At 40.2% G+C, this 12,363-nt stretch overlaps 1 protein-coding gene across 5 annotated transcripts in view; it reads left to right on the top strand.

Moving 5' to 3' along the window:
- The window catches only part of LOC140715673 (progesterone-induced-blocking factor 1-like), a 282,888-nt gene that overhangs the window by 76,978 nt on the left and 193,547 nt on the right, over nt 1–12,363 (top strand). For all 5 annotated transcript variants that reach the window (XM_073028043.1, XM_073028051.1, XM_073028064.1 and 2 more), the window contains one exon: nt 3,444–3,609. In XM_073028043.1, the coding sequence (XP_072884144.1) occupies nt 3,444–3,609 (166 nt within the window). The remainder of the gene's footprint in view (nt 1–3,443; nt 3,610–12,363) is intronic.

The following is a 12,363-nucleotide window of genomic DNA, read 5'->3' as shown; positions in this document are numbered from 1 at the left end:
AAAAATGAGTCCTGTTGTATGTGATAATCATGTGTACGAGTTAAGACTTCTTTTTAAAATCTGGTTGTGTTGAAGTCAATGAGTCCTTCCACTGTGGCACCTCTCAAACCCCCTTTTTCCCCCTGAAATGTAGCTTTGCCTCTGCCATAGTGAATGGAGCATTCAGCTGCATTTACTGTACACTTTCCACATATCTGCTCTCACCCCCTCTCTGCCAGGACAGAACAGAGTTCTCCTGATAGTCACCTTCCATTCCACCAGCCTGATCAGTTGATTTGTCTTACCCTATGTGCATGTAAACTTTTGTCTTCAACCTCTCTTCTTGCCTGACCCTGGTTTTAAACTGTGAACCCTCCACTCTCCGACATTTCTGAAGAGGGGTCTCTGAGCCAAAAGGTGTACTGGTTTCCCTCTCTGCAGTTGCTGCTTGACTGAGTTTTTCCAGCATTTGTTCTAGTTTCAGATTTCAGTATCAACAGGTTTATTTGTTTTCCATTGCTGGAGTGGTTATCTGACTTCAAGAGTAAAGTGGATGAGAAGACAGGTTCTAGGTGGAGAGTAAGATGTCAGTTGATTATATGTTTTAGAGTGAGACAGGAAATATTTACAGTGGTCATTTAATGACAAATGATTTGGGGTAAACAACAGACACTGCAGAGGGAGTCATAGGAAGTGAAATGTCAAGTATCCGAATCAAAACTGAGAAATGCAACCTCAACCTCTCTGTAGGTTTCCTCGCTGCTGAACAGCACTAATTCTCCTGCTCTTATTCTCCCTCCTTTCTCCTCCACATACTTTTTCCGTTTGGTTACCACCTCTCTCTTGTACCCATTGATCATTGACCTCTCTATCTCCCTCCCTCATCATCTTCCTGCCTCGGCTCACTATAAGTAATACCTGAGGATCCTTTGAAGTAAGTTGCTTTAGAAAACTTTGGTGTTTTATTTTTTTGAATAACTTTGAAATATTGCAGTTCTTTCAATTTGACATATCGCTTGACAACCATTAAACTCTGCATGAAACATCAAAGTTCAAACTTCTTAAAATTTTTTAAATGGGCAAAGATGTAAACCACCAATTCAGCTGATTATAGTGCAAATTCTTGGTAAGTGGTATTTTGTAAAAATTTTGATAAATCATTAAGTTTACTTAAAATTTTGAATCATATAAACCAACAAATTCCACTTTTTTTTAAAGTTAATTTCTTTGTAACTTAAGTATACAGAAAGAATCAACTTTTATAAATGTTGTATTGGGTCATCTTGGTAATATTTTTGAAGAAACTGAAATTCTGTAACAGCTTAATGCAGAAAGGTTTTAATGAAAGAAGTTAATGTATGTTAGCAATGTTAATTACTCAAGTAATTTGCTATGGCATACTTGGCTATTCTCAATCTGTAGTCAATGCAGTTAATAGCTTAGAAAGGGCTTTGTATTTTATATATATATTTTCATATGGTACTTGCTAACTTGCAGATTTATTACATTAGCTCACATGAGCTGAATTTTCTTTGAAGATTACTATTTCTGATTAATTTTAGAAATTAAAAGACACAGTACGTGTTCCGTTCACTGTTGGTAGCAGAGATGTACTGTAGTGCAGTAAATACATGCTTTGAATGCCTGTAAATCCTTGCTACAGTTGTTGAGCATACCCAGAGTTTCCAAGCAAGCAAAAAGAAAGATTGCTTACATTCATGCAATGCAAAGTTTCTGAGCCAGCGACGACAGATGCTATGATATAGCTGAGATGCAAAAACATTTAGGAAATTACTCAAGCTGCATTTTGTTCAGGTCAAGCTGAAAAAAGGAGCAACAATTTTGAGATTCTTTTGGTATGTCTGGTGATGAGTATACAGCCATTGCTCAGTGTTCATGATGGCTGCCATGAAGACTTTTCATTACAGATTTAAGTAGTGAGGTGAGAGGATGAGGCAAAGACAGAGTGGGAGAATGACGTGAAGGCATACTAGATTTACAATAAACCTTGGCTTTTTTGTGTTTTGCTTCAAATGTACTGTAGGAAGATTTATCTTGTGGAAGAATAACAAGGTTCATTTTTGCAAGCAGTATTAATAATGTGTGTATAAGAATACTCGTACTTCTTAGTGGTGGTGGTAGTAGTAGTAGTATGCATTCCACTAGGGGGAGAAAGTCAAGTTGGAAGTAACATTTTAATTTGTACACTAAAACAAATGGTTAGCAGGGATGATGGGCCAAAGGCCTGCTTTCATGGTATGACTATAAATGACTTTGAAGACATTTCCAACTGTTGAGTTGCAAGGGAAGTCATTTGCTATTTGCAACATAATATATGAATGACAATTGAAGAGGTGAATTTGTATATATAGTTTAAAATATTATTTGAGTGTGATAATATATTCAGGAGCAATCTGTAAAACCTTTTGAAGGATTTGTGAATAATTGAATGCACTTAAATGTTGCTGTTCATATATAATCTCACTTTTCAAAGCTATTCCATGCAGTTCACACTGTGTGAAGAGCCTTGATGAGTGGTGAAAGAAATTGATCATTTAACACAAATGATCACTTTTCAAATTTTAGTAATTCTGTAAAATCTCAGTTACTGTAGCATTTTGCTCTGTAATTGGTCTGTTGCAATGAAAAACTGAATTATCTTATTTTACATATATATATTCATTCAAGGAATGTGGACTTCACAGGCTGAGCCAGCATTAAATTGCCCATTCCTAATTGTTCTTGGGAAGGTCATACTGAGCTGCCTATTTGAACCATTGCAGTCCTTGAGGTGTGAGGGTACCTAAAATATTATTAGGCAAGGTGTTCCAAGATTCTGACTCAGTAATGTGAAAATACATTATAAAATATTCACATTTACTAGTTTTATGAATTCATGATTGAAGTTTTTATTCAGTTCTTTTTCCTCAATTTTCTCTCCATTAAAATGGTCTGTTATAAATGGCTCATAAGTATGGCCTCCTTCAAATCTTTAGTTCTTATATACTAAAAGGGGAATATCTCAAATAAATATGCAATCATCATGTACCGGTCCAAGTCATAATTGTTCAGAAGCTGATCATCTGATGCAAATTCAGCCTACCCTGATGTTATTTATCCACATTTAACGCGGCTATTCAACGCTTTCTGGTTAATGATCATTGAGATATAGCTGCAGAGCTAACAAAGATTATTCTTTTTAACCATGAACCCTGGACAATAAGTACCAAATTAATGGTTCTACTGTTAAAGCTTGGGAAAAGAAACACATTGATCCAGGAAAATTCTTGTCAGTGCGATGCATTGTCAAAGCATGTTCACTTCAACGACTAACCCAGTAGGCGGCAAGGCTGGATGAATAATATTTCTATTAGATATTCCTCAAGAAATGTAAGTATCATTTAGTTTCTTGTAAAATGACTAAGGAAAAGATTACACATTTTCCTCCCTCTTTTACCTTCTAGGTTTAGGCAACTGCAGGTCAACACAGATAGCCGTGTCTCTGAATTCATGAATCAGACAAAGATAAAAATGTTTGAAGCAGAGCGAGCTCAGTTGGTACAAGAGGAAACAGCTAAGAATTTCAAGCAGTGCCAGATGGAATGTGATAAATACCAGAAGAAACTTGAGGTAAAATAATTGATTTTACTTCACAGCAGCTAAGTAGTAGATTTACTCAAGTAATTTCAAGGTGAATAAGCAAACTATGTTATACACACCATATGTTATTAACACCACACTAAATTAACCATTTAACTTAACTGCCTTGAAAAATGGTACTGAAATACTTAAGCTTAAGTGAATTCAGGTAAGGATGAAGGCCGGAATACGTTTTTAACTGCCTGCTTCTTTGCACATATCACAGAATTCTGAAAGAAGCAGGTACCTCTTATAACCATACTTTTCCAAACCTAACATCATTGCAAACAGTAGACTTGTGGCCATATTGAAATATATCTGACTTTACTGCATCGTGATGGCAACAGGAGTCAAGTAACTCTACACCAATGTTACTGTTGCAAAAGGAACTGGAAAGGAAAATAAAATAGCAAGTGCTTGAAATCTCAGCAGATCAAGCAGATATGAGAAATAGAGTTGATGTTCAATATAATTCTGGTAGTCTTTTCACATTCAAAAAGAGGATAGTGCCAGCAAACAAAACAATCAAGGGTGACATCCTCCAAACAGTTCACAAAACTACTACTTCTATGTCTTTTTCTTTCCAATGTGGTTTTGCTACTGTTAGAGCCTGTGATCTACATTTTGATGGTCTGTTTTCGGGTCGATTGAGTAATCTGGGGCTTTGCTGTCTCTGACCGCGTTCAGTGAGATTTCAAGCAAAGTGTGCAGCCTCAAGGCCAAGAAGCCAGGAGATAGGGTGTGAACCCATGATGATCGATTCCATTTCTCATTGATTAAAGCATCAAGGAAGATTGAAATCACTAAGGCGAGTGGGTGTTCAGTGCCTTCTACCAGCCTCTCACTCACTGCAGCGGAGGAAGTTACCTGTGTGTGATGGTCCCTCTCTCTGCCTCTTGCTCAATGCTGCTGGGGGATTGTGCTGGAGTCTAGGGTCTTAGTAATGTTTAGTTGACATGATTTGTGGATTGGACTTTAGTTCAAGTGTTTTTGGTTTCAGGTTGCTCCTTTTTTTGTTGCTATTTTAGGTGCTTTTGATTGGAGCGACTTACAGATAACAAACAACGCAGTGCTAGTTTGACCTGAACTGAATATGCCTGGACTCTTTCTATTTTGTGTTTTTCGTTTGTCTTTTTTAAAGTGTTGCTGGGAGTGGAGGTGATTTTTTTTTAACAGGTTCCACGGTTTTCTTTGTTTTTTGGCTGTCTGTGGGAAGACATATCTGATAGTTGTATACTGCATACACACTTCAATAGTAAATATACTTTGAATCTTGAATCTTCAAGCTTTAAAAAGAAACAAACAGAATCTAATAAAATTATTTCTCATGAAAGGACATCCTTGTGAAACATTAAATGTGTTTCTCACTCTACAGGTAGCTCCTGGGTCTGCTGAGCATTTCCAACATTTTAAGGCATTTTTAAACATTTGGAAGTACAAAGCCCCACCCAAATTAGAGTGGGTACCTTGTCCTTTTAAATGATAGCACAACTGAGATTTGATAGTGGTAAGGTGTAGCGTGACTAGCAGTGTGAAGTTCCCTGCAAGGGACATAGCAGAAATTTAATTTCTTCTACTTTCAGAGAGGTGCGTTATATATATCTCATGTGCTTAATGATTTTTAGGGAAATTGAGTAGGACCCCCCCCCCCCCCCACCCTTATAACCTCTGTCTCTGCACATTTCCCTACAGCACCCTATTTCTCTATTGGTGTCTTGAAATTTTGAGGAACTTCTTCAACTGAGAGCCCACCCTACAATTTGAAGATGTTCAGGTCAATGAATCTAAGTTTACAAATCTCTGCAGCTTACTTTAAACCTGTGCAGTAGTTCCCCCCCCCCCATACCAGACAGCGATGCAACCAGTTAGAATACTCTCCAGAGTACATCTATAAAAATTTGCGAGTGTTTTAGGTGACATACCAAATCCCCTCACACTGCAAATAAAATATTGACACTATCATGCCTTCTTGTAGCTGCATTAATATGTTGGGTCCATGTTAGATCCTCACAGATACTGACATCAAGGAACTTGAAATTGCTCACTCTTTCCACTTCTGATCCCTCTGAGGACTGGTATGTGTTTCCACGTCTTGCCCTTCCTGAAGTCCATTTTATATAATCTTGAGATTTGTCTTCTTACAGGCAGCTACAAAACAAAGCAACCCAATGGAACTCATTAAAACAGAAGAAGACCACCAAACACCAAACGTGCAGAGGGAAGAAAAATGTTCAAAGAATAAAAATAAGCAAATGGCATTCAGAACTGAGTGCATTAACCCTGATAGTTGCAGGTGACAGAAACAGTTTGGTGCAGACATGAGTAAACCTTGTTGAGTAACGAGTTGAAGTTCAGTGCAAAGATGAGTAAACCTCATGGAGCAGTGATTTGAACCAGCCAGTGCCCTGCCTCCAGCCGCAACACCCTGCCCCTTTCAGTCTGGCCCAGTACTAATATCGTTTAGACCTTGCTCTCGGACCTGGACCCTGCCTCTTCGATATGCTCTGGGACCAGTGCCCCACCACCTCAATTTGGTAGGTACCCAGCTTTTCCAATGCAGCTTGCAGCTTAATTCAATCAAACCTTGGGTCTTTCCATGCTCCAGGACCTCTGCTCGCCTCGCCTCGTTACTGCCGAATCAAGTTGCCTCCAAGTTTGCTCCAGGAATGGCCAAACATTGGCTTATTCCCTATTGTCTGGCCCAGACCCCACCGCCTTGATTCAGCCAGTATACACCACTCCACAGCCAAGCTGCACCTTCGAGACTTCAGTTCCCACTGCAAAATACCAGGTTGTACAGGTAGTTCAACTCCAACAGGGAAATTACAGGTTGCAGTGATCGTTTAGCAGAAAAAGTGTCATTAATGAAGTGTTTGGTTGTTTTCTTTGTTTTATTTGCCACCAGTATGCAGTCGCTCAGCTTCACCAGTGCCATTTTAAACCAGAAAGGTGTGATATGTTTCATTACCATCCACTCAAAACACTTCATCACTGTGGATGTAAGTGCTACCAGACGATAGTCATTGAGACAGGTTACCACATCTTAGGCACTGGTATGTGAAGCCTGCTTGAAGCAGATGGGTACATTAGACTGTCTGTTGAGCACCCTTCGTTGATTCAAGTTTAGTTGGGAATTGCCTCTTCACCCATTAGATGGCTTTCCAGAGTACCTGGACCTGCTGTAACTTTGTTGGTCACCAGACTTGAATACCTCTGACCTGGCTGTCAGCAGATTACGGATCTCATAGTTCATCAAGGACTTCTGGTTAGGGAAGATTCTGAATGATTTTGTGGGGGCACATGTGTCTGCAACTGTTTTTATGAAGTCCATGACAACTATGGTGTATTCATTCAGATCCTTAAATGAGTCCTCAAACATGGCCCAGTCCACTGACTTGAAGCAATCTCGTAACTGCTGCTTTGCCTCCTGTGACCACATTTTCGTTGTCCTAATCTCTGGAGCTTTGTCTCTATGCAGGTAGAAGAAGGACAGCCAAGTGATCAAACTCTCTGAAATGTGGTCTGGGCTTGGAAACGTTCCTTATCTTGGTATAACACGGTCTAGTGTGTTGTGTCCTCTGGTGCTACAGGTTACATGGTGATGGTAATTGGGTAGAGATTTCTTTAAACAAGCCTGGTTGAAGTCCCCGACTACGATTTGAAGTGGGTCAGGGTGGACCGTTTCTCATTTGGAAGTGGCGTGCAATATCTCAGGCACTTGATTATAGTCTGCCGCTGGTAGTATGTAAACTGCTGTGAGGATCACGGATGAGAACTCTCTAGGTAAATAGAATGGATGGCAATTGATCATTAGGTGTTCATGGATTACGTTTCTTCCCCATTCTGATGTTTGGTCTGAATAACAGCTGAATTCCTTGACCAGCTCTACATGGTTTTATGTATTGAGTTGCTGCCACTTGATTGGCTGATCAGATATCTACATTAACAAGAAGGTGAATAGGTGCAGCTACTAAAGTGCTCACTGAATGTACATCTCATGGCAAAATAGTTAGCTCTATAAATTGCATAATTGCACTTTTGCAGTCTCAGAACATGAGCTCAACATGAAATAATCACTGTTGAAGCAATAAGTGGATGTCTTCATTTGTCAAAGTTTTTCTTCATTGAGAAACGGCATGGAATAGGCCTTTCCGGCACTTTGAGGCATGCCTGCCACCACTGCCCTGATTTAACCCTAGCCTAATCACAGGACAATTTACAATGACCAATTAACCAACCAACTAGTACGTCTTTGGACTGTGGGAGGAAACTGAAGGACCCGGAGGAAACCCGCATAGTCACGAGGAGAGCGTACAAACTCCTTACAGGCAGTGGTGGGGATTGAACCTGGGTCACCTGGACTGTAAAGCATTGTGCTAACCACTATGCTTCAGTACTGCTCTTCTGAGACTTATTGATTAGTTTACCCCAATATATTTCTAGTTTATAACAGGGGAAAATCTGCACCTGCTGGAGATCCAAGGCAACACACATAAAGTGCTGGAGGAACTCAGCAGTCCAAGCAGGCTCTATAGAGGGGAATAACCAGTTGATATTTCGGGCCAAGAGCCTTCATCAGGACTGGAAAAAAAGGAGAGAAGTTAGGGTAAGAAGGTGGGTGGAGGGGAGAAAGAAGTACAATGTGGTGGGTGATAGGTGAAACCCGGCGAGGGGGAGGGTTGTGAAGTAAAGAGCTGGGAAGTTGATTGGTGAAAGAGATAAAGGTCTGGAGGAGGAGGAATCTGCTAAGATTTCTAGTTTAAATCTTTTGAAAAACATCTTTTCCCATTCCCATTCAACTGGTCTATTTGCTTAGTGATGGAAGGTAGGAACAGAAGGAAGAAGAAAAGGTATAAGGAACTAGTGGAGATCTTTACTGTTCAGGATGTTCATGCATTACTGAAACAATTAATTTAGTTTAACAAGATCCAATGATAAGTGACTTCACCAGCTGGAGGGAGGGAAAGTCAGGGAGGAGTTAAGCTTCTGTTAGTGGAATATCATCAATACAAGTAGAGGTAAGACTGTGATTACCATGTATTAGATTCAATAGGATTAGCAGCAGGGAGTTTGAAGTTTCAGTTGTCAGTGAACCTCAGAGACAACCTAGAACCTTAGAGATAATTTAGAATAACTTGTATTTGTGGAAAAAATATCTATCAGCAACAGCCATTAAAATATGATGTGCTTGAATAGTTATAAAACAGCTTGACCAGATTGGAGGAAAAAGTTGATAATTCTGAAAGTTGTTTCAGCTCATTAGACAGAACTGTGGCACCAGAAGTCTGCAAAAGAAAAAATGTTATTCCAATTTTTAATACATCAGAAGCCTGATCCTGGGGATTATAGACTGTTACCTTGACTACTAAAATTAAAAAGAAAAAGAATATACTTTAAGTCAGCTTTTGATGTTAATCTAATGAGTACAAACAGTGCTTTCCAGAAATAATTAAAAAGGTTTTTTTTGGAATACACATGCTATGAAATTACTGTTTTGTTTAAAAATAACGAATAAAACTTGCCCTTTAAATAAAAATGTGGGAACTGCATTTTTATTTTGGAAAAAGCATTAGGCTTAATAATGAAGGCCAAAGCAATCATTAAAACCTATGGTTTACTTGAGACGTGTTGAGTCAGTTTGGGATTCCATGACAGTCAATGAGTGGCCTTTTAATACAGGGAAGATATTTACTTCATCTTATTATAATGCAGTTTTGAATTCTGTCAATAAGTTAGTTAAAGTTTATAGTTTCAAATGCATTGCTTAATAAATATAATTATTGCCAAATTATTTTCAATGATGATGCAAACCTACCTTCTGCTAGATAGTGATCAAAATGAAAAAGCTGGTTGATTTTCCTGCCCACTTCTTTCTCAGTGTAAGAAGGACCAAGTGTTCCATAGACGCTGCCTGGCCTGCAGAGCTCCTCCAGTATTTTGTGTGTTTTGCTTGGATTTCCAGCATCTGCAGATTTTCTCTTGTTTTTGAAGTTCTTCATGTACTTGGTCTCCATGGGTAGCGACTGGAAATACATGTCTACCAAAAAGGTGCTCCTTTCCTCTGCCAGCTTGCAGATCACCTGCTTAGCCCCCCAGTCAGCATCACTTGAAGCCATGGCAGCAGGTGGTGGATGTCGTATGAGCAGCTGGTGCATATCACAAGTCCTGGTTATGCAACCACTGATACCAGGCAGACAATCTGAAAAGTATTGAATATTGGCTGGGGAATCACTCGTCTTGTAAAGATACTGCCCAGAAAAAGGCCTATGACAAAGCACTTCTGTAGAAAGATTTACCAAGAACAATTATGGTCAGGAGACCATGATCGCCTACATCTTGACACAGCACATAAGATGATAATGTTGAGTCTCCATACATAATTAATCCTTCCTATTTCAATCACAGACAGGCAGTCAAAAACCAAAGAAACCCAAAAGAACCCATTTAAAAAAAAAGACCATCAGAGATCCAATGTGCAGGGGGAAAAAAAAATCTTGCCAACAATAAAATTAAGCAAATAACATTCAGAATTGAAATTCACGAAAGTGAATCCACAGCCATGAAGGCAGTCATCACTGCAGCCGATTCAAGAACCCATTAGTTTCATGCCACAACCTCAGTTCAGTGCAGAGACCTGTAAACCTCACAGAGCAGCGAGCTAAACACCAGCCCATCCCTCACCTCTGGCCCCAACACTCCTGATCTTTTTATTTTGGCCTGGTGCCTGAGTCAGCAAAACAACTAATTGATTTTTGCTCTCGGACCTGGATGCTGTTGCTTTGTTATTTGGCTCAATGTTTAAATCAGTCAAACCTCCACTTATTTCTCGCGCTCAGGGCCCGAGCCCCGCTGCCTCAGTTCTGCCACTTTGAATTGCCCCCAAGTCTGTTCCAGCAGCCAAACATTGGCTCATTTCTGCTCTTGGGCCCAGATCCCACCACCTCAATTCGACCCAGATCTGTCATGCTGCAACCATCCTGTGCCTTTGAGACTTCAGCTCACACTACAAAAATACCAAGTCATACAGGCAGTTCCAAAGCTCGACTCCACAAGGGAAGTTACAAGCTATTGATTGCAGTGATCATTTTTGAGGAAAAAGTGTGATTAATAAAGAAATTAATAGATGTTGTTGCTGCCAGTAAGTTGTCGCTGTGCTTCACCAGCACTGTTTTAAACCAGAAAACCTATCAACCTTCACTTTAAATATACCCAGTGACTTGGCCTCCACAGCTGTCTGTGGCAATGAATTCCACAGATTCACCACCCTCTCTGGCTGAACAAATACCTCCTCTGTTCTGGAGGGACATTTTTCTATTTTGAGGCTGTGCCCTCTGGTACTAAACTCCCCCACTGTAGGAAACATCCTCTCCACATCCAATTGATCTGGGCCTTTCAATATTCAGTAGGTTTCAGTGAGATCTGCCCTCTTTCTTCTAGACTTCAGTGAGTGCAGGTCCAGAGCCATCAAACGTTCATCACACAATAACCCTTTCATTCCTGGGATCATTCTCGTAAACCTCCTCAGGACCTTTTCCAATGCCACAGCATCCTTTCGTAGATATCGGCCTCAAAACTGCTCACATACTGCTAGTGTGGTCTGACCAGTGCCTTCTAAAACCTCAGTATATGCAACATTCTGGATTAGATTTTAGCAATCACTGCTTTGAGTGAAAAGGGAGCAGGTAGTACTCAGCTTTTTTCAACAGTGGGGAAATCCCTTAAATTTAAGAAAGCATAAGAAGATGCACATTACCTGAACACACCCACACTCCCAAAGAGTAGCTGAGTATTTATTATTCCTTGGGTAATAGGATACTATAGGAATCCATTGTTCCAGGTAGAAAGAAGTCAACATTTTGTTTGCTTCTCTACACTGAGCTAGTCTTGTAGTCTGTCCCAATCCTCTATCTCTATATGTTTATTATAATTCATTCACATAGCATTGCTGATAAGACTAACATTTATAGTCTCTTGATAATGACTGCTTGGATTAAATACTTTGTAGAGTCAAAGTTTAAAATAAGTATGCATATATACGGCCTTGAGATTTGTCTCCTTACAGGCAGTCTCGAAGCAAGAAACCCAAAAGAACCCATATTAAACAAACCAACAAATACCCAATGCGGAGAGAGGGAGAGGGAGGGAAAAAAAATCATGCAAACAATAAAGCAAGCAAACAGCATTCAGAATGAAAGTGAGTCCATAGACACAAAGTCCAGAGCAGGCCCACAGCCTCAGCATAAGGTCATCGCACAACTGAGCAAACTGTCGTAGAGCCCGGAGCAAGTTCACAGCCTCAGATTCCGTGCAACAAAGAGTGGAGTAAACACTGTGAAGCGGCGAGCAGAGCTGGCCCAATGCTTGCCTCCAGTCCTGACACCCAGCCCTTTCAATCCATCCAGCCCAGCGTTTAAATCATCCAAACATCAGGTCGTTCATCTCACGAGGACCCAGGCCCTGTCACATAGATATGTTCAGGATCTGGACCCCGCTACCAAGTTTTGGCCCATACCTGGCCTTTCCAAGTTGGTCCAGCACTTGGATTAGTTGGACCTCGTTCTCAGTTTAGATAGATGGGCTCTGAAACTCCTCTTCTCTGTTTCGCACACCCCAACTTCATCTCAACCAAGCCTTGACCTTGCTCTGACAACTTCTCCTCCGACTTTGCATCGAACCCACACGCCTCAACCATCGAGTCAGCCTTGTCTTCGCCCCCTCTTCATTTCTTTTTGGTGATCATTTACC

The sequence above is a fragment of the Hemitrygon akajei genome, chromosome 2, assembly GCF_048418815.1.
Source record: "Hemitrygon akajei chromosome 2, sHemAka1.3, whole genome shotgun sequence".
Taxonomy (NCBI): Eukaryota; Metazoa; Chordata; class Chondrichthyes; order Myliobatiformes; family Dasyatidae; genus Hemitrygon; species Hemitrygon akajei.
Note: the sequence above shows the minus strand (reverse complement) of the source record. Positions and strands in the feature narration are given on the sequence as shown.